This window comes from Diceros bicornis, chromosome 34 (genome assembly GCF_020826845.1).
Source record: "Diceros bicornis minor isolate mBicDic1 chromosome 34, mDicBic1.mat.cur, whole genome shotgun sequence".
NCBI classification, from domain to species: Eukaryota; Metazoa; Chordata; class Mammalia; order Perissodactyla; family Rhinocerotidae; genus Diceros; species Diceros bicornis.
Genome location: NC_080773.1, coordinates 33,355,567 through 33,377,791, shown reverse-complemented (window position 1 = coordinate 33,377,791; position 22,225 = coordinate 33,355,567). Strand labels below are relative to the sequence as shown.

The window sequence follows — 22,225 nt, the reverse complement described above, 5'->3', positions numbered from 1 at the left end:
AGGCTGTCAGGCACTGCTGCTTCCGCAGAAGAAGAGCTGAGGGGCACATTTCCATGGCTGTAGCATGTCCCCCGCCTCAGTCCAGTTCAGGCCCCCCCCCAGCCCAGCTGCCCTCTCAGACTCATAAGCCCAGGCCACCCCCAAATCACCCCCAATTCCCTCAGTCCATGATCACAGCCCAGGCCCCACATTCAGCCCAGGCCCCCCTCGGCTCAGATCCTCTGTGCTTACCCCCAGACTCCTCTCATTCCAGACCCCCCTCAGCTCACACCCCAGCTCCCTCCACTTAGCCCAGGCTCCCTCACAAAACACACACACACACACACACACACACACACACTCACACACACACATACACACACACACTCCCTGCCCGGGTTCTCTCTGCCTCCTGCTCCTGTGGCCCTCAGAAAAGACACCACGCATCTATATATGCTATATCTGTATTGAGGGGTCCCCCCGGGGGCGCCCCTAATCTTCATCATCCCCCCCTTCCGTTTCTTCGCCCCCTTCTGTCCCTTCCCCTTCGGTGGCCCCCGAGGCATCCAAGCCCCCCTCCGGAGGCAGGGAGGCTGGCATGCTGCCGATGGACGCCGTCTTTTTCTCGCTCCCGGTCCCCCGGTCCTTGGATAACAGGGAGACAGTCCTGGACAGCTTGCATTTGCCCTGCAAGAACTGTGGAAGGTGCAGCATATCCCGGCGCTTGGCCCACCTGGTGGGGAGGGGACACGCTCAGCCTTGCCCATCTGCCTCTCCTCTGGGGGCCCAGGAGCCCACCCCAGCCTTCACCCCACTCGCCAGAACAAGCAGATGCTGGAGATCAGGAAGAGGAGGCCTCCACATGTCCAGCCCAGTGCCCACATGTGTCTCCTCCGCATAGTTTCTGGACAAAGGAGGGAGGTGTGAGACCCAGGGGGCCCAGCCCCCAGCCCCTGCCCCAGCGACCGTGGCTTCCGGGCACTCACCATCTGGCCGCTGGTGGTAGCAGACCCCGTCCCGGTAGCAGCATCGTAGTCGCAGACAGAGATTGGGATTCTCGATGGCTGCCTGGCCCCCACAGCTCTCCCGGTCCCACACGTCTCCCTCACAGCCTGGGGACAGACCACAGGTGGTGCCTTTGCCCCAGAGCCTAGCCCTGTGGGCCTCAGGATGCTGGGTCCCAAGGCCGGGCTCTGGGGCTGCCTGCCTAGTGCTCACTCTGTACAGACCCAGGAGTCTAGGCCCCCAGCCCCTCCTCCCTCAGACCCAGGAGTCCAGGCCCCTAGTCCCTCCTCCTTCAGACCCAAGGGTCCAGGCCCCCAGCCCCTCCTCCCTCAGACCCAGGGGTCCAGGCCCCCAGCCCCTCCTCCTTCAGACCCAAGGGTCCAGGCCCCCAGCCCCTCCTCCCTCAGACCCAGGGGTCCAGGCCCCCAGCCCCTCCTCCTTCAGACCCAAGGGTCCAGGCCCCCAGCCCCTCCTCCTTCAGACCCAAGGGTCCAGGCCCCCAGCCCCTCCTCCCTCAGACCCAGGGGTCCAGGCCCCCAGCCCCTCCTCCCTCAGACCCAGGAGTCCAGGCCCCCAGCCCCTCCTCCCTCAGACCCAGGAGTCCAGGCCCCCAGCCCCTCCTCCCTCAGACCCAAGGGTCCAGGCCCCCAGCCCCTCCTCCCTCAGACCCAGGGGTCCAGGCCCCCAGCCCCTCCTCCCTCAGACCCAGGGGTCCAGACCCTCAGCGCCTCCTCCCATTAGACCCAAGAGTCTAGGCTGGTGGGGGGAGGTCCCTGAGGGACCCAGGATTTCATCCACTGCTCACTCCATGGATAGAAGAATCCCTGGATTCCATTCCCATCTGTGAAAGAAAAGAGATGGTGTCGGGGCTGCTGTATGGAGGCGGAGAAGGCCCCCCGCTCAGTGTTCTGACCCTGGTGTCTATCCCCTCACCTACTGAGCCCTGCATCAGCAGGAAGAGGGTCAAAGCTGGGATCCCAGAGCCCACCATGTCGCCTCCCCAGACCCCTAGGGCTTCTGTGGGGTGAGACCTGGAAGGCCATCACCCCAGCAACAGGCTGGGCCCCGCCCGCCTGCCACCCAGTCCCCTAAGTTCTGTTGCTAGGGAGCCCCCTTAGTAATGGGGAAGAAGGAAGGAGGGGTCACACTGGCCTGGTTGCTAGGAAGTTGCTTCCTTAGCAACCAGGTGGCAGGGGCCTAGGGGTGGGGGTGGGGGCCTGGGGGTTAGAAGAGCCTCCTTCACAACCTGGGAGGTCTAAGGCATCTCCTCCGTACCCACCAAGGGACCCTGAAGGGTGGGGACCCCAGAGATCTTGCCAGGGAATCCTTCTGCTTAGTAACCTGATGCCTGTGAGGCAGCGCCGGTGGCCCAAAGTCTCCTAAGACCTGGTTGCCAGGGGGTCTTCCCCCTAGCAAACAGGAGCAGGGGGGCATGAGGCTCAGAAGGCCTCACTGAGCCCCATTGTTAGGACGGCCCCCCAAGCAACCAGAGGACCTAGGAGGGCAACAAGAAAATGGAGGTTGGGCCCCAGGCCAGAGCACTTGCTCAGGAATCTCCTGGTCCAGAAGGCACCCCAGGCCTCACCATGGGGAATGTGTAACCGGAGCAGCTTGACCATGCCCCGGCCACAGGGATCTGAGGGCCTGGGGGTGGGGAGCTGCCTGGGGCGGTGAGGGTGATTCATGGGCACAGAGCCCCCTCTCCCACCTAGGCTTCAGTTTCACCAACAAATGGGGAAAGGGGTCCAGCTGAGGATCCTCAAGCTTCTGGTTTGGTCCCCCCAATAGTGGGGGAAGAGGCTGGCTGGGGGGCTGGACGGACTGCGATGCCTAGCGGCACAGTGGGGAGAAGGCTCAGCTCTCCTGGGGCAGTTCATCTTTGCGTCCAGACCCCTGAGTCTGAGGGAAAAGGAAGCTGGGGGTCTGGACTCCCGGGTCTGAGGGAGGAGGGGCTGGAGGTCTGGACCCCTGGGTCTGAGGGAGGAGGGGCTGGGGACCTGGACTCCCGGGTCTGAGGGAGGAGGGGCTGGGGGCCCGGACCCCCTGGGTCTGAGGAAGGCGGGGCTGGGGTCTCAGATCGGGAGTCTGAGGACCTGGACTCCTGGGCAGGGGCAAGGGACCAGGCCTGAGGGCGACTGTCCAGGAGTCCAGACCCCCTCTCCCGGGAAGCCCCGTGAGGCTGACTCCGTCTTGCCCATCTCCGGTAAACATCCTGGTGGGAGCTGAGTGGGCCCTGGGCTGCCTCCGTCAGAGATGACATAGGTCAGAGGGGGCTCTGCAGGGGGCCGGGGGTGGGGGTCAGAGGGGTTGTGGGGCTGAGGCCGGGCAGCTGCTGACCGTTTCCTGTGTCAACATCATCTGGACCCACTTCCCAATTCCCGGGATTCCTCAGGGATCAAGGAGGGGGTGGGGGGGGCGGGGCCGTCGGGCCCTGGACCGCGGCTTGGGACTGGGGGGGCCGCCGTCACGGCCCTCACCGCTAATGACAGGTTTGGGCTGCCTCTGCGGCCCGCCTGCCCCGTCACCCCTCAGAGGCCAGACAGGACCCCCCAGGGACAGACAGACGGACACACACAGCCTCGGACCTGCTGACCTCACACCCAGCCAGCCCCACCTCACCCAGGGGCCAGCACATGAGCAAGGACCCCCTGGGCTCCCCCTCATATCCCAGTGGCATCTCCCCCCACCGCTGGCCATCAGTGACCACCATTCAGAGCCTCTAGCACCCTGTCTCCCCCAATCTTCGTCTCTGAGTCTCTGAGCTTGTCTCTTTGTGTCTCTGTAGATCCCTTTTTTTTTTTTTTTTTTTGCATCTCTGTCTTTTTCTCACTCTGGGTCTCTGCACTCCTGTCTCTATTTCTGTTTGTTAGTGTCACCTTCTGTCATTGTTTGTGATTCCCCTACCCTGCCTCTCTCGGTCTCTTTACCTATGTCTCTCTCTCTCTCTTTCCCCGTCTTGCCCTCCTTTCCAGAAGTAGCCCAAGTGTCCTCACCCCGGGGAAGACCCAGGAGTCCTAAGCAATCCCCTGCCCTCCTGTCCTGCACCTACCCTGTATCCCTCAGCCTCCTCCAGCTGCACTGGGGAAGATGACCCCACAGCCCCAGGGAGAGGGCTGATGGGGGCTGGCACCAACTGGGGACCCCTGACCTGTTTCCAGACTCCTGACCTTCCCCACACAGAGTATTCCCCAAACTGCAGAATGGCAACACGTTTTTCTCCACCTTTCTAGAAACTAGGGTTTAGGGCCTGAACATCTGACACCTGAGTCTGAGGGAGAAGGGGCTTAGGGGCCTGGACCCCCGGGTCTGAGGGAGGAAGGGCTGGGGGCTTGGATGCCTGGGTCTGAGGGAGGAGGGGCTGGGGGTCTGGACTCCCAGATCTGAGGGAGCAGGGGGCTGGGGGCCTGGCCACCCAGGTCTGAGGGAGGAGGGGCTGGGGGCCTGGACTCCTGGGTCTAAGGGAGGGGGCTGGAGCTGGCACCCCTGGTAGGGGGAAGGGGCTGCCATTACCAGATCCGTATTGTTGCTCTCAGGCTGGCCCCAGGCCCAGTCCCCATCCCCTCAGGCCAGTCCATCCCCCAGGCTGGTGGCCTGAGTCACCTTGGCTGGCCCCGCCGGTCTGGGGGGGGGGCTACGTCAGTTCTCCCCTCACTGACGCAGCCTTGGGCCCCCCACACTGACTCAGCCGGAAACAGGCCCCCTGAGGGGCGGAGACCCAGTGGTCAGAGGCCTGGGTCCCAGCGGGAGCAGGGGCTGTGGAGGGCCCCTGGGGGGCCCTGGAAGGGGTGGCCATGACAGACCAAGAGAGAGAGAAAGCTCTTACCTGAGGCGATGAGGTCATGTCCCACCATGGGGGGGCTGTGACCTCACCTCCCTGGGGACCTGAGCAGTCGCCCCCCAGTGGTGGGGGGTGGGAGGGGTGTCAACTCCATTCACCATTTATCCCCAAAGCCCCTCTGCCAGCTCAGCACAGTCTGGGGGCCAGTAGGGGGTCTTCAGGGAGACTTTTTGAAGTCCTTGTCACATTTTGTCTTCTCACTCCCGTCCATCTTTTACTGCCACCTCTATCCTGGGGGGTGCTGCTGGGGATTGGGCTCAGGTCAGTCCCTCACTGGCTCTGCAGTGCATCCCGGGGCCATCTCTGTCCCATATACCTGGCGGTACCACCTGTGTGCCTGTGTGGGCATCTCTGTCCCCCTGAATCTGCATCTCCCTCTCCTGCTGTGAGCTGCTGGCAGCTCCATCTCTCTGCCTGGCATCCTCCCTGCCCTGTCCCAGGGTCCAGCTCCCCAGCTGAGCCACTCTCTCCTGTGCCCACCACCCTCACTCTGTCTTGCTCACTCACCGTCTCCGTCTCTCCCAGTGGCTACCTCTTTTTCTCTTTCTGGACATGTTAATAAAAATCAAAAGCAAGAATAGCAATGGGTTGTATTTATTGGGAGCTGACCATGCGCTTTACGTGTGTGGACTCACTTTGTCCTCACTGAGGCGTTTGGGGGGTGGGGTGGGTACTCAGTTGTCCCCACTTCACATACAGGGAAACTGAGGCACAGAGGGGTGAAGCCCTGTGCCCAAGGTCCCACCTCCACTGGATGTCTTGATGCCTCTCTCTCCTGGTCCCTCTCTCTGTCTCTGGTTCTCTCTCACCTTCACGTCTCTACCTGTCTCCTGGAGAAAGGCTCTCCCTCTCTTTGCACCCATTGTTGCCTCCTTGACATCTCAGCATCTCCATCTCTGAGCCTCTGTCTCCCCATCTCTGTCTCTTGGGGCCTCTCCATCTTTGTCACCCTGCCTCGGTGTCTCCATTGTCTCTATGCATTTATTCTGTCACCTGCCTGCCTCCTCTCTGAGACTGCGTGTCTCTGTCCCTTTTTCTCTTGGGGTCTCTCCAGGTCTCTCCAAATCTCTCCTGCTGTCTTCATCTGGCTCTCTGATCTCTGACTCCCAGAACCTCCCCTGCCTGTCTCCCTGTCCTTTCCACTCCTGCAGTGTATCTCCATCTCTCTGTGTATCTCTGCATCTCAGGCTGCCCATCTCTGCCCCAGTGTCCCCATCTGTCCATGTGTCTCTGTCTCCTTGCCTGGGTCTCAGTCTCTCCATCTCTCTCTCTCTCTCTCTCTCTCTCTCTCTCTCTGTCCCTTGGAGTCTCTCCTCCAGGAGCCACTTCTCGCCCCCTGCCTCCCCACCTCTCTGCCCTTCCTGGTCCAGCAGGACCCCCACCCGCAGCCCAGCCGGGCCCCATCTCTTGAGCCATGTGTGTCTGCCCCGCCGGCCGCCGAGGAGGTGGAGGGAGGGGACGCCAATGACCTCACCAGCCCCTCTCCGACCACCCCCCCTTTCCCTTTTCAACTTTTCCAACTTTTCCTTCCGTGCCCTCCTCCGAGCGAGGCGGCGGGAGCCGTGCGAGGCAGCCGGCTCCGTCTGAATGGAAAAGGCAGGCAGGGAGGGTGAGTCAGGATGTGTCAGGCCGCCCTCCCCTGCCGCCTGCCCCCCGCCCGCCCGCCCCGGCCCCCTATATAACCCCCCAGGCGTACACACTCCCTCACTGCCGCGGCCCTTGCTGCTCACACGCACATGCCTCCCCTCCCCGGGCCGAGGCCCAGCTGACCCCCGGGGTTCCCCTGGCAGCGGACAGGGAAGGGTTAAAGGCCCCCAGCTCCCTGCCCCCTGCCCTGGGGAATCCCTGCCCTGTGGGGACATGAACAGTAAGTTGGTTCAAGTTCATGGTGGCGGGAACGGGGAGGGAGGAGGGAGGGACCGTCGGCGGGGAGGGTGGGGAGCCGACAGACAGCGGAATGGGACAGAGAGAGACAGAGGAGAGAGAGGGAGCGCTGGGGAGTCAGAGACGGAAAGGAGAGTCAGAGACGGCAGAAGGCCCAGAGAAGACACGGGCAGAGAGAGGGAAGAAAGGACGAATCAGAGAGGCGGAGACACGACAGGGCAGCGCGAGGGAGACAGACAGGGAGACTCGCAGAGACAGAAAGACAAATGCAGGGAGGTGACCCCAAAGAGCCTGGGACCCTCAGGGAGTCAGCGGGGACCGAGAGACGCAGACACCCAGGGACCCCGACAGAGAGGCTCCTGGAGGGAAACTGAGGCAGAGAGCCCAAAGAGGTGAGAGCAAGCCCGGAACACCGACCCCAGCCAGGGGAAGGAGAGAAAGAGAGATAGAGACAAGGGTGCAGACAGACACCGGAGGGCCAGACAGATGCGGACGGACGGACAGACAGCGGCCGGGGAGGGGCCCAGGGGGCGGGCTGGGGGTGTGATGCGGGAGCGGGGCGGCCCGGGGGGCGCTGATTGGCTGGTGGGCGCGGTGGGCGGGGAAGCGGGGGATGGGCTGCGGGGAGGGAGCCGGCAGGAGCCCCCGGGTGGAGCCGCCGCCTGGTCCCGCTCCGCCTGCCGCGCCCCCGGCTGCACCCACGTCTCTGCCTCTCTCCGCCCAGGTGTGCTCCGGGGGATCCCCGGCACTGCCGCCCGGCCCTCCCTCCGCGGTCCACTCCGGGGGCTCCCCGGGGAAGGCTCGGGGACTCCAGGTCTCGGTCCGGGTCTCCGTGTCCTGCTCTCAGTCCGGCTGGGGCTGCCGGGGCCTGGGAGGGGGCAGGTTCTGGCCTGTGCCTCCCCCTCATGCCCCGCCCCGGGGCCCAGATTCCGGCGTCCGGGGGCGGACGGGAGACGCCCGGCCCGTCTACCCGCCCCGGGCCGCGTCTGCTCCGACGGGCGGGGCAGCCGGAGCCGGAGAGGGAGAGGGAAGCCCGCCCGGCCGTGCGACATGCCCTGGGCGCTCCACCCTGGGACTCGGGACCCCCGGCCCCCTCCTCTCTCAGACCCCCGAGTCGGGCCTGAGCCTCTGCCTTCTCCCGCCCCCAGGTGTTTGCTGCCTGGTCTTGGTGGTGCTGAGCCTGTGGCCAGATAGGACTGCTGCCCCAGGGCCACCTCCTGGCCCCCCGAGGGCCTCCCCAGCCCCTCGGGCTGAGCTGGACAGCGCCGTCCTCCTGACCCGCTCCCTCCTGGCAGACACTCGGCAGCTGGCCGCACAGCTGGTAGGAAAGAGCGGAGAGGATGGGCCGGGTCCAGGATGCAGAGTGACAGCTTGAGGGGGGGAGATCTGCAGGCAAGCCACCAGGAGGGCTTCTGGGCTGCCACCGGGGCAGAGACAGAGGAGGGAGGAGTTTGGGGCCCCTGGTGGGGATGGAGGGACCCCTGGAGCTGGGCAGGGCCACCTTATGGCTTCTTTCCCCACAGAAAGACAAATTCCCAGCCGATGGAGACCACAACCTGGACTCCCTCCCCACCTTGGCCATGAGTGCGGGGGCGCTGGGAGCCCTGCAGGTAAGGGCAGGGGAGAGGGATGGGGTGAAGGTGGGAGCCGGGCAGTGGAGGGGGTGCGGGGGGGATTGGGGGCTGGAGCGGGCATGTGGCGGGTGCTCCCTGACGCCCCCATGCCCTGTCCCCAGCTCCCCGGCGTGCTGACGCGGCTGCGGGCAGACCTGTTCTCCTACCTGCGCCACCTGCAGTGGCTGCGCCGGGCGGGCGGCCCTTCCCTGCGGACCCTGGAGCCTGAGCTGGGGGCCCTGCAGGCCCGGCTCGACCGGCTGCTGCGCCGGCTGCAGCTTCTGGTATGAGACCCCAGTGCCAAGACCTGACACCCCAGACTTGAAACCTGAGACCCCAGGACCCCAGACTAGGCCTGCGCTGAGACCCTCACCATGTATGTCCCCTCACCGTGGCCCTGACACTGAGGCCCCAGACTCTAAAATCTTGCCTGGAGACTCTAAACTCACCCAGAGACTCGGAGAGCCCATGATCTCATGGCCCCATGATTCCCACTCTGAAGCCCTAAGACTTGAGCGTCCAAACCCTCACCCCAGACTTGGAGACCCTGGCCCCAAGACACGGGAATTCCAGATCCCACGCCCTAAGAAATGCTGAACCTCCAGACCCTCATACCCCCAGACCCTGGCCCTGAGATCCTGACACTCAAGGCTATAGACTCTAAGATGCCAGACCCTGGCCAAAAGCCAGCCCGGAGACGTTGGCTTGGCAAACCCCAGACCTCAAGAACCTAGACCCTGAGATGGCAAATTAGAAGACCCCCAGACCCTGAGCCCTGAGTCCCCAAGACCTCAGATCTCGGTCATGAGCCCGTAAGACTCCAAGACCCTGAGTTCCAAAACCCTAGACCCAAGACCCTGAGACCAGAAGACCCCAGTTCCTGGGCCTGCCTTCAGAGACCCTGGACCTCAAATGCCAACTCCCAGCTCCGAGACCCCAGACTTGAGACCCCAGCCCTCACCCTTGATTCCGTGAGTTTGATCCTAGAGACCCCACGTCTAAGACCCTGGGCCTGACCCCAGACTTGAGCCCACAGACCCTGGACACTGTCCCTAAAACCCTAGCATCAGGATCCCAGCCCTGACTCTACGGACCTCACCTGTAGCCCCCTGAGGTCCCCCTCTCGATTTTCTGACCCCCCCCCTTTTGGCCCCAGCCTCAATTTTCTGAACCCAACATCCTGAAGAACTCCCTACCCAGAGGCCCCACCACACATACCAGAGACACTCTGGAAATTTGCAGCCTGGACCTCTCAACCCGATTCAGTATAGGCTCCAGACACCCCTTCCACGGACCCCCACTGCACCCCTACCTGTTGCTAACCAACCCTCTGTCCTCTCCTGACAGATGTCCCGCCTGGCCCTGCCCCAGGCACCCCCAGACCCGCCGGCGCCCCCTCTGGCGCCCCCGTCCTCAGCCTGGGGAGGCATCCGGGCAGCCCACGCCATTCTCGGGGGGCTGCACCTGACTCTCGACTGGGCCGTGCGGGGCTTGCTGCTGCTGAAGACTCGGCTGTGACCCACCACCCAGAGCCACCAGTGTCCTTCAATGCCAGATCTTATTTATTTATTTATTTCGGGACTGGGGGCATGGCAGCCAGAGGATCTCCCCCATTATCTCCCCCTAGTTAGAGATGGTCCCTCCAGGAGACCGGGGCGGGAAGGGGGGGCATCTGTGCCTTATTTATACTTATTTATTTAAGAGGGTGGGTGGGAGGCAGGGGGACTCGGGGGTCCCCCAGGAGGAGGGAACTGGGGTCCTGGATTCTTGGATCTCTAAGAAGTCTGGCCACAGTGTCTCCCTGGCCCCCACCCCTCTGGGCCTGGGAAGGAGCATATATTATTTATTAAACAATTACTTTCTGTGTTGGGCTGGGGAGGGAGGGCAAAAGGAGGCCTGGGTTTTTGTACAAAAATGTGAGAAACCTATGTGAGAACGGAGAAGAAGGAATTAAATTTGTCATACGCATCCACTTCGAGGCGATTTCTCTGAGGGCTGGGGGCTGGGGGCTGGACACTGGGGTCCCTAGGGCAGGGGGAGGTAGAGGCCCTGAGTGGGCATGGCAGGTCTCCCAGGGACCGTGAGCTCTGAAGGGCAGGGTCTGAGCCTCACCTGGTGCCCAGCGCTGCATAGGCATTCAATAAATACTGAATGGAAGGTTCCAGAAGGTCACCTTGTGACCAACAGTCCTCGTACCAGACAAAGCTGCAAGCTCAAGGCTGTTCGTTTTGGCAGTGTTGGCAACAGCAAACTGGAAACCAGCTAGATGTTCAACAGTGGGGGATGGTTAAATAAATTATAGTGCCTCCAGGTGTGGAATACCACAGCTACACACCACCGCGAGAGCCCCATTTTGTGTTCCTCTCTCTCTCCCTCCCTCCTCCCTCTGTCTCTCTCTCTCTCTCTCTCTCTCTCTCTCTCTCTCTCTCTCTCTATATATATATATATATATATGGATTTTAAAATATCCTAGATGGAAATACACCAAAATGTTGCCGCCTCAGGGTAGAAGAGAGGAGGTGGGATTGTGGGTGACTTTTTTTGTGTGTGTGTGAGGAAGATCAGCCCTGAGCTAACATCCATGCTAATCCTCCTCTTTTAGCTGAGGAAGACCTGCTCTGAGCTAACATCTATTGCCAATCCTCCTCCTTTTTTTGCTCCAAAGCCCCAGTAGGTAATTGTATGTCATAGTTGCATGTCCTGCTAGTTGCTGTATGTAGGACGCGGCCTCAGCACGGCCGGACAAGTGGTGCGTCAGTGCGCACCCGGGATCCGAACCCAGGCCGCCAGTAGCAGAGCACGCGCACTTAACCGCTAAGCCACGGGGCCAGCCCAGTGGGTGACTTTTATTATTTGTGTTTGTCTGTATTTTCCAGAATTTCTACAATGACCATGTATTTTACGACACATTAAAAAAAATAATAAACACTATTTTTACAGTGAAAGAATACCATCTCCCCCCCCCCCAAAAAAGCCCTCAGAAGGGGAAAAGAATGACCATTCATTGAACGACTCCTCTGGGCTGTGCCCTAAGTGTGGGGTTTTCTTTACATAATCCCCTGGATCCTCCAATCCGCCCCATGTTACAGGTGAGGGAAACTGAGGCTGGGGGTACTGTTGTTCAAGGTCACACAGCTAGGGGGAAACAGAACCGTGATTCTGGCTCATTCCAAAGCACATCTCTTTCTTTATAACTCAATGTACAGCAAAAGTTGCCAGGGACATAAATGAGTTATATATGGGGAAACTCATGCTCTGTGGGGGTCCGGGTCTAACCCAGGGTCTAAAGAAGCGTCAGTGGCGAGTTGGGGCTGTACTGGGGCCTCCCCCTGAAGAATCCCTTTGGTTAATCATCTATTTACAACATCCCAGACCGACCCTCCCAGGGCCCAGTGTTGTCACAGTTTGGGTCTGGAGGTGGGGGTTCTGATTCACCCATCCCAACCCTCAAGACTCCAGAACACATCCCCGGAGGAGAAGGGAGACCACCGTGCCCCGCCGAGGGAGTTCCCAGGAAGAGTCCCAGTGTGTCCGATGAGGTCACAAAGCCCCTGCACCGAAGGCTCCTCCCCCAGGCCAGGACTGACTACCCCCGCAGGGCCATGGCCAAGCCACGGGGAAGCTCCGCCCTCTGGAACCTCTGAGCTCCCGCCGACCGTGAAGCCCAAGGCCAGTGGGCGGGGGGGTGTCGGGCAGACTGCCAGGTCCCTGACTTCGAGTCCTGGGTGACCTCCCCCTTTCTGCAGCCGCCATGAACCGGCTTTGGAACATCAGCCGTATGGAGCCATTCCAGGGTCCCCCGAAGTGGATCCCCACTCTGGGCGAGCTGCAGAAGACCCTCCAGAAGGGAGAGTACATGCCCCTTCGCCCGCTGCCCATGTTCGAGAGTAACTTTGTCCAGGTCCCCAGCTCCCTGCGCCCTGGGAGGGGAGCCAGAGCCCCTGGGCTGGGGGATTGGAGCCCCACGAGGCAGCTGGGGGGCTCGGGTGGTGGGGGGCTCAGGCTAGGGGTGCCGGAGGAGTGTCGGAGAAAGGAATGGTCCCAGCCCCTCTCCCTGGACCCCCAGGTGACCAGTCAAGGGGCGCCCGTGTACGTGCACCACAGAACCAACCGTCTGACCATGGGTGTGGCTGCCTCCCTGCCAGGCCTGGTATTGCCAGACCTCCTGCTGATCGCTCAGCCCCCCGAGGGCAGGGAGTGCTCCAACCTCGTCCTCACCAGGTACCACATCCTCCCATCCCCTGCCACCCCCGCCCCCCTCTCCTGCTCTACCACCACTATCTGCTGCCTCGCCCAGAATGATCCCGCTGGACCTGGCCCGCCTCTACATCCACGACCTGCCCACCTGGCGCCTGAAGCTGCGCCTGGTCACAGGCCGCTACTACTACCTGGAGCTGAACGCCCCCGACAAGGAGGTCGGATTCCTGTTCGACCGCTGGATGCGCCTCATCCACCTGCTCCAGGAGCCCGCCACCACCTGGGCCCCCAGGAGCCTGCCACCCATGGACCTGGCCCATGCTGCACCTCCCGCCTCCACCTGGCGCCTCCAGGTGGGGCCCTGACCCCACAGACCCCAGGGGGTGGCTGTGGTTCTCGATTCCAGAGGGAGCCAGGACCAAGAGCCTCAAGTCCAGGGACCCCAGGAATGGAGCTGGAGGTCTGGAGGGAGGGAGGAGGGGCTGGGGATCTGGACTCCCGGGTCTGAGGGAGGAGGGGCTGGGGGCCTGGACTCCCGGGTCTGAGGGAGGAGGGGCTGGGGGCCTGGAGTCCCGGGTCTGAGGGAGGAGGGGCTGGGGGCCTGGACTCCCGGGTCTGAGGGAGGAGGGGCTGGGGGCCTGGAGTCCCGGGTCTGAAGGAGGAGGGGCTGGGGGCCTGGACTCCAGGGTCTGAGGGAGGAGGGGCTGGGGGCCTGGAGTCCCGGGTCTGAGGGAGGAGGGGCTGGGGGCCGGGCCTCCTGGGCTGGGTAGATCATGGAGATGCGGAAACCAGGAAGAGGTCAGCCCTCCTGACTTCCCCTCCCGTCCACAGGACCAGTCTCGCAGCAGACGTTCAGGTGAGCAGGCCACGACATCCATCAGGTCCTTCTTGCGTCTCAGCTTCTCCTGGGAGCTTCTGGCAATTGAGGGCCCCCCCACTCCGCCCCTAGCTGAGCCCTCCACAAGTCTCTTCTCCACCTCTTCTTCAGGGTCCCTGACTCACGGTCTCCCCTCTCTTTCCAGTCATGATCGTCGAGCCCACCTTTCCTTACAAGACACTGACATCTCAGAAACAGAGGAAGGCCAAGGTGAGCAGCCGGCAGCCTGGTGGGTGAGGAGCTGAGGGGCTGCGCCTCCTGACAGCCTTCCCTCCCTTGTTCACGGCCAGACCCTCAAGCGCAAATTCAAGTCTCAGGCCGTGGGCGACTCCGTGCCTCTCATCTGGTCGCAGCTGGAGCATGCTGACACTAGAAAGAAATCCACAGAAAAAAAGTAGGCTCAGGGGCTTGTCACCGGTGGGGGGCAGGAGAAAGATGGGGACCCTGGTACTGATGCTGCCAAAGTCCCACATTACTGCCCCTACAGGTCCCAACTAGATCTCTGCCGTGACAGAGCTCAGACAGAAATCCAAGTTTCTGGTGAGCGCACCCCTCTCTCTGCCTCCTTGTACAGACCCCTGAAGCTCTGGCCCTTCCCCTGAGGGCTCAGACTGCTTTCTCCCCACCCAGAGAAGCCCAGCATCACCATCCGGACCATCTTCAGCATTATTTCCAACCACACGCAGTCCTCTTCCAAGGCAGCTATACCCTGGGGACCGGGGGCCCAACATCTTGGATAAAGGAGGAGGGGGCTGGGGATCTGGACTCCTGGGTCTGGGGAAGGAGGGGGCTGGGGGTCTGGTCTCCTGGGTCTGGGGAAGGAGGGGGCTGGGGGTCTGGTCTCCTGGGTCTGGGGAAGGAGGGGGCTGGGAGTCTGGTCTCCTGGGTCTGGGTGAGGAGGGGCTGGGGGCCTGGACTCCTGGGTCTGAGGGAGGAGGGCCTGGATCCTAGGTCTGGTCCGGGAGCCTCCCCTGGCCCTGACCATCCTTCCCTTCCCCTCCGTCCACCTACAGGGTTGCTTGTCTGCTGCTGAGGCGGCCGTGGTCCTGGGAGGTTTAGTTGAGTCCCCTTCACACTGTGTCTCAGAGGACAGCCCTGATAGTCCCTTGGTGGGCTCCCATGACCACCTGGATGTGCTGTGGCAGCAGGACATCGACGCCCTGATGGACCCTGAATCCAGCACCTTGTCCTCTTCCTCCCTCTGCCCGGCCACCTACCCTCCCACCTTCTACCTGTCTGCCCCCTACTCCTCCTTCCCCAGGCACAATGAAAAGGCCAGGCCTCCGGGCAACGTGCAGAGGCTGGGGCCTCCACCCTCCCAGAAGACACCATCGGTCCCTGCCACCTCTTGGAAGGCTCCATTCATCCTTGACCGGTCCCAGAAGGTCTCGGCTGTACGTGCTCCATCCCAAAAGATCTCAACTGTACCTGGCCCATCCCAGAAGGGCCCAGCTGTACCTCCTGCTCCCCGGAAGACTCCAGCTGTACCTGCTGTTCTCAAGAAGGCCCCAGCTGTACCTGCTGCTCCCAAGAAGGCCCCAGCCATACCTGCTCCATCTCAGAAGGCCCCACCTGCATTTGCTGTTCCCCCGAAGGCAGTGTCCCTGCTTGTCCCAAACAGGAAACCTCAGTTCCAACCTACTCCACCCCAGAAGGCTCTGACCCCACCTAGCCAACACCCAACGCCTTTGGACCCTGCTGATCGTGGCATGTTGCCCATGGGAACTGATGGAGGGCATGTGCTTGAGAGACGCAAGCCTGAAGGGAAGCCAGAGCCAGTGGTGTTGGTGGACACCCAGGAGACGAACATGGTAGAGCTGAAGACCCAGAAAACATCCCTGGAGCTGCCCTTCGCCACGACCAAGAAGGAGTCGGAGGAAGTCCTGATCAGCAAAGCCCAGGAGATCACCCTGGACGGCTTGAAGGGCAAGGGCACGTTGGAGGGCCAGGTCCGAAGGAGAAAGGAGGAGATATCCCTGGATATGCCGGGCCTCAAAGCCAAGGAGGTGGGGCAGCAGAAGAAGTGGGTCAAGACCAAGGAGGTGGCCATCAAGGGAGCCCCGCAGGAGCACAGCAGGCCTTTCCCTGTGGAAGGGCTCGCTCTTGCCCAGCTGATGATCTTAGCCAGCTCCAAGGAGCGGCCCTTGACACCAGCTGCGGTTGGCCTGCCCTCCTGGCTCCCGACCCCGCAGGTGTCTGCCGTGTCAGCGATGGGCACGGCGCCCCTCAGCCACAGCCACGTGTCTTTGCTGGCGGGGACACCGGTGGCCGTCAGGGAGCGGCCCCAGTCGGGTGCCTGGGCGAAAGGGAGCACGCGTCTGCCGGTGGAGGAGACCGCGCCTTGGGCAAAGGGGAGCGCGCCTCCGGGGGCAAAGGGGAGCGCACCTCCAGGGGTGAAAGGGAGCGCGCCTCCAGGGGCGAAAGGGAGCGCGCCTCCAGGGGCGAAAGGGAGCGCGCATCCGTGGGTGGAGGCGGAGGCGCAGGCGCAGGAGCTGCCTCAAGACCCAAGGGGGCCTTCCAAAGTGCCCCCACGCTCCAAGCGTGCCCCCAGCAGCCCGAAGATAGACAGTGCCTTCCTGGCTCCCATCCCTCTGCCCGCATCGAGGTGGGAGGACATACCCCAGTCGCCCATCTCACTGAGCCCCATCTCAAAGATGGAAGCCAGGGTGTCCCAAGAGCCCAAGAGAGTATCTCAAGAGCCTGCAAGGATGCTGTATCAGTGCCCGGTGGCTACGACTGCATTATCCTCCGAGATTCTCTTGCCTACACTCTTGAAACTTGAGAATATGAGGAACGTGGCCACCAAGGTGGAGAAGATAAAGGAGGAACTGGGCGCCTTCAATCCTTTGCACAGGTATTTTGGGTGACAGCTAATGTGTATGGTCAACTCTCTTATCCGCAAGGTAGAGGGGATCATTCCCTCTTTTTTCACTATGTTCGTGCCCTCAATATATAGTGAGTGTCAACTATGTGCCAGGCATTGTTCTAGGCCCTCGGGATACAGCATGGAGCAATTTGGCGGGGATGTGCTCCCCCCATCTAGTGACTCCAGGGATGCTGCTCAACATCCCCAGTGCACAGGACGGTCTCCCACAATGCGCAGGACGGTCCCCCACAGCAAAGAATGATCCCACAGAAATGCTCAGCAGTGTGGACCATTGGGAACACCGACAAATACAAACCAAGTTAATTATATGGTACATTAGAAGGTAATAGTTCTATGGGAAAACAGCAGGGTAGGGGGATTGGGAGTGGAGGTAGGCAGCCTGCAGTATTGGATTGGGAGGTCCAGGAGGACCTCAGTGAGCTGGTGTCATTTATGTAAAGACCCAAAAGAGGGCCGGCCCCGTGGCTTAGCGGTTAAGTGCGCGCACTCCGCTGCTGGCGGCCTGGGTTCGCATCCCAGGCGCGCACCGACGCACCGCTTCTCCGGCCATGCTGAGGCCGCGTCCCACATACAGCAACTAGAAGGTTGTGCAACTATGACATACAACTATCTACTGGGGCTTTGGGGGGAAAAATAAATAAATAAATAAATAAATAAATAAATAAATATAAAAGAAAAAGACCCAAAAGAGAGGGAGGAAGCCAGGTGGACATCCGGGGAAAATGTACCCCTTGCAGAAGGAACAGCCACTGTGAAGGCCCTAAAGTAGGAGTGTGCGTGATGTGCTGGATCAAGACAGGGGGCCCCTGGAGTAGGAAATGCAGTGAGAGGAGTCACGGGGGTGGCGGCCATCACGTGGGACCTTGCAGGTCATTTTAAGGACTTTGGCTTTGACGCTGAGTGAGCTGGAGGGTTCTGAGCAGAACGGTTGGAGCTGAGGTATGATGGAAAGGGCTGTCTCTGGCTGAAGCATAGAGAAGGTAGCAGGGGAAGAACAGAATCCGGGAGATGAGGAGGAGGCCGTTGAAACAGCCAGGCACCAGATATGGTGGTTTGGACAAGAGGGCGGTGACGGAGGTGTTGAGAAGCGACAGGGTTCTGGAGATTACTTTGATGACTGAACCAACAGATTGGCTCACGGATTGGGCATGTTGATGTGGCATCAAGGGTGATGCAAGGTTTGGGGTCTGAGACCCCGGGAAGATGCAGTGGCCATCGGCAGCAGTCGAGGAGGCTGCGAGTGGGGTAGGGGTCGGGGAGAGGATCAGGAATTCTGTTTTGGACATCTTGATTCTGAGACGTCTGGTGGAGATGTGGGGAAGGCAGCCGGATACGTGAGTCTGGAGTGATTTGGGGAGTCATCGGCACATGGACGGTTACAGCAAGTTAGGTGACTGGAGGAGGTCACCAGCGAGCCAGCGCAGATGGAGACATAGTCCATGGTGTTTAGAAAAAGAGGAACCGTAGGCAGAGAGAGAGACTGCAGAAAAGCGAGAGACCGGGGCATCCTGAACGCCAAGTGAAGAAAGCAGCCAAGTGAAGAAAGCAGCCGTGGCAACTGCTGCGGTCAAGTGGAGGAAGACAGGATTGAGACAGGACCTCTGGTTTTCTCAGCAAGAAGGTGACGTGGTGGGGACGAAGACCTGAGTGGGGCAGGCTTAAAGGGGCACAGAAAGTGGGGAGTCCCTTGCTGCGCCCCTTGACAACATCATGCTCAGTGAAAGGAGTCAGATACAGAGGGCCACATGGCGTGTGATTCCGTTTGTATGAAATGTCCGGAACAGGCAAATCCGAAGAGACAGGAAGCAGATTGGTGGTTGCCAGGGGCTGGGGGGCATGGGGGAATGGAGAGTGACTTAATGGGTACCGAGTTTCCTTTTGGGGTAACGAAAGTGTTCTGGAACTAGATAGAGGCGATGGTTGCACAATATTATGAATGTACTTAATGCCGCTGAATTGTACACTTTAAAATGGTTACAATGGCAATTTTTACGTGATGTGTATTTTCCCACTGTATACACACACATCTAGGTAAAGAGGAGAGTGGGAGACCAGCTCTTTCCATGTAGTTTGCTGGAAGGGTAGGAGTGACATGCAGAGGTGGCTGGTGTCGGAATTGGGCACAAGAGAGGGCTTCTTAAGAGGAAAGATATTAATGCATGTGGATGTTGGTGTGAAGAATCCCGAATCAGGCTTGACAATAACGAGGCAGGAGGGAGAGAACCTAGGAGGGACACCAGGGGACTGGAGGAGGCAGGTGGGGACCCGGATTCCAGGTCAGGTTTGCAGGGCTCCTGCATGCAGCACGTATGTATGTACCGAGCACGCTCTCCCCGCCGGACCCCAAAGCCCTCTCTGGCTTTCTCTCTGCAGCGCGCACCGTTTTCAGCGCCCTCAATAGCAGGATGCCGGGGCACTCAACCTCAGTCGCCAAAACGTCAGAGGAGCCCAGTGTGGCAGGTAGCTCCTGAGACCCCGCAGGCCCGCCGGAGACCTGGCGCTGGAGTCCGGGAGCCCGGGCCCCACTCCCGCTCTTTCCTCCTCCCCACAGGCCAGGTGCTGTGCGCCTCCGCCGTAAGAAGCAGGTGCTGAGAAGGCCGGGCGGGGCGACGCTCCCTGTCCGGTAGAGACCAGAGCTATCTATACATTTATATATTGGGGGGCGGGGGCGGGGCCCAGCTTCCCAGAGATTAAAAGCCTGAGTCTGAGACTCGTCCAAGGCGCGTCTGGGTGCGTGTGCGCCGGACCCGAGAGGGGGCATGGGGCGGGAGCGGGGAGGCGGGAGAGGGGCGGGGGGTCCACACCGACCCCGCCCCGCGTCCCAGAGCGCGCCCTGCAGCGCAGCGCTCCCATTGGCTGGGCTTCCAGAGGTCTCAGCCAATCCGGCCGGGCGTCATGATGTTCCTGGGCTGGGACCCCCGAGACTGAGAAGCGAGGGGCGAGCCGCCCGCACAGCTGACCAGGTGCCGCGCTGACATCAGCCTGGTGGGGGCAGGACGGCTGGGAGCAGGGCTGCTTTTGGGGTGGGGGTCAGGAGCTGGGTGAGGGTCGGAGCGAGGGGCGCCCCCTAGGCCCACAGAGCCCCCTCCGTCCCCGCAGGAGCTGCCGCCTCCGTGGATGTTGGATATTGCTTCCCAGAAGCCCCCCAAGGGGCGATGGTCAACGCCGCCCTTCGACCCGCGCTTCCCCAACCAGAACCAGACCCGCAACTGCTACCAGAACTTCCTGGGTGAGACCTGGCGGGCCAGGTTAGGGGGAGCGGGGAGGAGACGAGGGGGATGCCAGAAAGGGCGCGCCCCACCTGAGGAGGGAGAGGGTCCTGGACCCGCCGTGGGGGCGGAGACCGTTGGGGTGGGAGGCGGAGCGGGCCATGGTCGGGAGGGGCGGGGCTAGCTGGAGGGGCGGGGCCTTGTCTGGAGGAGGCAGGACCGAGTCGTGGAGAGGCGGGGCATGGGTGGGGGCGGGCCCTTGTAGGGAGGGGGTGGGGCCTGGTCTGGATGGAGTGGGACCGACCATGGAGGGGCGGGGCCTGGTCTGGATGGAGTGGGACCGACCATGGGGGGCGGGGCCTGGCCTGGATGGAGTGGGACCGACCATGGGGGGCGGGGCCTGGTCTGGATGGAGTGGGACCGACCATGTGGGACGGGGCCTGGTCTGGATGGAGTGGGACCGACCATGGAGGGGCGGGGCCTGGTCTGGATGGAGTGGGACCGACCATGGGGGGCGGGGCCTGGTCTGGATGGAGTGGGACCGACCATGGAGGGGCGGGGCCTGGTCTGGATGGAGTGGGACCGACCATGGAGGGGCGGGGCCTGGTCTGGATGGAGTGGGACCGACCATGGAGGGGCGGGGCCTGGTCTGGATGGAGTGGGACCGACCATGGAGGGGCGGGGCCTGGTCTGGATGGAGTGGGACCGACCATGGAGGGGCGGGGCCTGGTCTGGATGGAGTGGCCCCGACCATGGAGGGGCAGGGCCTGGCCTGGAGCGGGTGGGACCGACCATGGGGGGCGGGGCCTGGCTTGGAGGGGCGGGGCCTGGTCTGGATGGAGTGGGCCCGACCATGGAGGGGCAGGGCCTGGCCTGGAGCGGGTGGGACCGACCATGGGGGGCGGGGCCTGGCTTGGAGGGGTGGGGCCTGATCTGGAGGGGGTGGGACCGACCATGGAGGGTTGGGGCCTGGCCCGGAGCAGCGGGGCCACGTTGGGAGGGGGTGGGACCGACCACGCGGGGTGGGGCCTTGTTTGGAGGGGCGGGGTTTGCGGCGCGACCCCGTCCACCCGCCCGGCAGATTACCACCGCTGCGTCAAGAACATGAACGGCCGCGGCAAGAGCACGCAGCCCTGCGAGTATTTCTTCCGCGTGTTCCACTCGCTGTGCCCCATGAGCTGGGTGAGTGGGCAGAGGAGGCGCCGGCCGCACGGGCCGGGCGAGGGTGGAGGGCCCGGCTGAGCCGAGCGGACCCCTGCTCCCTCGCTCTCTCCCTCCTCCTCCCCAGGTGCAGCGCTGTACCGAGCAGATCAGGGCAGGGACCTTCGCAGGCAAAATCTGACAGGTCGAGCGCGGCTCCTCCGAGGGATCAGCCCCCTGGACCTCCCTATCCTCTCGTCTCCCGGAGACCCGGCTCCGGCTACCCACTCCCCAGTCTCTAAGACGCAAATAAAGCTATGTTGTTGCTGATGTTTCTTCTTAACGTCTGGCCAGTGATGCGTGGGGGCACGGGGAGGGCCTTCCTGCGTCTGTGCCCTGCAGCTGACGCTACTGGTTCTGATGATGCGGGAGGGGCGGGGGAGGACTGTGTTCCATCAGGGCTGGTATGGAGGGAGGACGGTCAGATCTCCAGGGTAAGAGCAAGCCGAGCCCCTCCCGACCCTCCCCAACATCCAGCAGGCAGCAGCCGCCAGCCCAGGGTCCCCTTTGGCTCTCCCAGATCCCAATACTTGCCCACCGGGATGGCTCCAGAACGCTCCTGCTGTCAACCCCACACCTACTTATCACCTAAGTCTTCCCTCTACCTCCTCCCTCAGGATCCTCTTCCCCTCCTGGACCACCTCCTCAGCCTCCTCCCGGGCTTCCCACCCAGTTCATCCCAAGTCCTGAGGGGTCTTTATTGTACCACCCAGCGTGGACCCCACCCCTCCCTCCCCTGCTCTGGTCCCGTTCCCGGTTCTCCACCACTCCCCATCACTCCCTTGCTCCCATCTGACTCCGTTTCCCTCCATTTCCCTCCCACTACATCCGTCTCCATCTTGTGAGCCCCTCCCAACAGGGTCCCTGCACTCCTCACATCTGGCACCCGGTCCACAGCCAGGAGCTGCCTTCTCCTCCGTTCTGTAAAGAAATGGGGCTGGCCCCTCCCCAGACACGTGTCACTTCAGTTTCTCCTGCCAACCCCTTCCTGACTGTGAGCTCCTCCAGGACGCTCAGAGCTTCCGTCGGAATTCTTCTTTGCTCCTGCCTCTATGGGGCGCTGGGCCTGCCCTCAGCCAGACTCAGAGGTGACAATGCTGAGATCCGTTCTGATTCCAGATGCCCCTCAAAATGTCACCTCTCCTGCCATCTGGGAAGCACCCCCCGCCCCCAGGCCAAGGAGTGACCTAGACAAGAGTGCAGAGCCCCGGGGGGTTAACCTGGTCCTGCCCCAGACGGGTGTGAGACCTGGGCCTGGGGAGGATTGCATTTCACGGTTTCTACCTGAAGCTGTGGGCCTCCTGGGGCAGCATGGATCTCCAGACTCTGCCTGAAACAGTCTCACAGGGCCCCATTCAACCCCGGGGTTCAAAAGTGGCTATTACTAATCATGACAAGCCTCTCGACCTGTGTGCACCTAGTTTCCCCAGCTATAAGCCGAGATGGTTCCGAGTCCTGTTATCAGGAGGGGCAGCATGATGGGAGGGGCTGGTGGAGCTCAGAGGAGGACTGGCTCCCTCCCACACCACCCATCCC

At 61.9% G+C, this 22,225-nt stretch overlaps 4 protein-coding genes across 4 annotated transcripts; 3 read left to right on the top strand and 1 right to left on the bottom strand.

Annotated features, from left to right (window-relative positions):
* Positions 1–471: 471 nt before the first annotated feature.
* Positions 472–2,162, bottom strand: TMEM190 (transmembrane protein 190). Its single transcript, XM_058531018.1, has 5 exons — positions 1,918–2,162; positions 1,790–1,825; positions 966–1,091; positions 799–883; positions 472–712 (listed from the first exon to the last, which is right to left on the bottom strand). The coding sequence occupies exons 1-5, from the start codon at positions 1,973–1,975 to the stop codon at positions 472–474; spliced, it is 546 nt and encodes a 181-aa protein (XP_058387001.1). The 5' UTR covers positions 1,976–2,162.
* A 4,404-nt stretch (positions 2,163–6,566) lies between these two features.
* Positions 6,567–9,981, top strand: IL11 (interleukin 11). The gene is made up of 5 exons (XM_058531017.1): positions 6,567–6,689; positions 7,855–8,027; positions 8,230–8,316; positions 8,442–8,603; positions 9,667–9,981. Exons 1-5 carry the CDS (start codon positions 6,683–6,685, stop codon positions 9,835–9,837), a joined length of 600 nt encoding a protein of 199 aa, XP_058387000.1. The 5' UTR covers positions 6,567–6,682; the 3' UTR covers positions 9,838–9,981.
* A 1,964-nt stretch (positions 9,982–11,945) lies between these two features.
* GARIN5B (golgi associated RAB2 interactor family member 5B) lies at positions 11,946–18,961 on the top strand. The gene is made up of 10 exons (XM_058530317.1): positions 11,946–12,220; positions 12,386–12,540; positions 12,617–12,869; positions 13,348–13,372; positions 13,539–13,603; positions 13,684–13,787; positions 13,881–13,933; positions 14,024–14,091; positions 14,407–16,247; positions 18,654–18,961. Exons 1-10 carry the CDS (start codon positions 12,071–12,073, stop codon positions 18,679–18,681), a joined length of 2,742 nt encoding a protein of 913 aa, XP_058386300.1. The 5' UTR covers positions 11,946–12,070; the 3' UTR covers positions 18,682–18,961.
* Positions 18,962–19,154: 193 nt separating this feature from the next.
* LOC131397907 (cytochrome c oxidase subunit 6B2) lies at positions 19,155–20,997 on the top strand. Its single transcript, XM_058531016.1, has 3 exons — positions 19,155–19,509; positions 20,571–20,671; positions 20,778–20,997. The coding sequence occupies exons 1-3, from the start codon at positions 19,398–19,400 to the stop codon at positions 20,829–20,831; spliced, it is 267 nt and encodes an 88-aa protein (XP_058386999.1). The 5' UTR covers positions 19,155–19,397; the 3' UTR covers positions 20,832–20,997.
* Positions 20,998–22,225: the final 1,228 nt, after the last annotated feature.

Coding starts and splice junctions, on each gene's coding strand:
- TMEM190 (XM_058531018.1), bottom strand. CDS start 1,975: ATGGTGGGCTCTGGGATCCCAGCTTTGACCCTCTTCCTGCTGATGCAG. Junction 1,092..1,789: donor GGGATTCTTCTATCCATGGA/GTGAGCAGTGGA, acceptor GTCTGTCCCCAG/GCTGTGAGGGAGACGTGTGG. Junction 713..798: donor TCCAGCATCTGCTTGTTCTG/GCGAGTGGGGTG, acceptor CCTCCCCACCAG/GTGGGCCAAGCGCCGGGATA.
- IL11 (XM_058531017.1), top strand. Junction 8,028..8,229: donor GGCAGCTGGCCGCACAGCTG/GTAGGAAAGAGC, acceptor CTTTCCCCACAG/AAAGACAAATTCCCAGCCGA. Junction 8,317..8,441: donor GGGCGCTGGGAGCCCTGCAG/GTAAGGGCAGGG, acceptor CCCTGTCCCCAG/CTCCCCGGCGTGCTGACGCG.
- GARIN5B (XM_058530317.1), top strand. CDS start 12,071: ATGAACCGGCTTTGGAACATCAGCCGTATGGAGCCATTCCAGGGTCCC. Junction 12,541..12,616: donor TCCAACCTCGTCCTCACCAG/GTACCACATCCT, acceptor TGCCTCGCCCAG/AATGATCCCGCTGGACCTGG. Junction 13,373..13,538: donor GTCTCGCAGCAGACGTTCAG/GTGAGCAGGCCA, acceptor CTCTCTTTCCAG/TCATGATCGTCGAGCCCACC.
- LOC131397907 (XM_058531016.1), top strand. CDS start 19,398: ATGTTGGATATTGCTTCCCAGAAGCCCCCCAAGGGGCGATGGTCAACG. Junction 19,510..20,570: donor CTGCTACCAGAACTTCCTGG/GTGAGACCTGGC, acceptor CCCGCCCGGCAG/ATTACCACCGCTGCGTCAAG. Junction 20,672..20,777: donor CGCTGTGCCCCATGAGCTGG/GTGAGTGGGCAG, acceptor CCTCCTCCCCAG/GTGCAGCGCTGTACCGAGCA.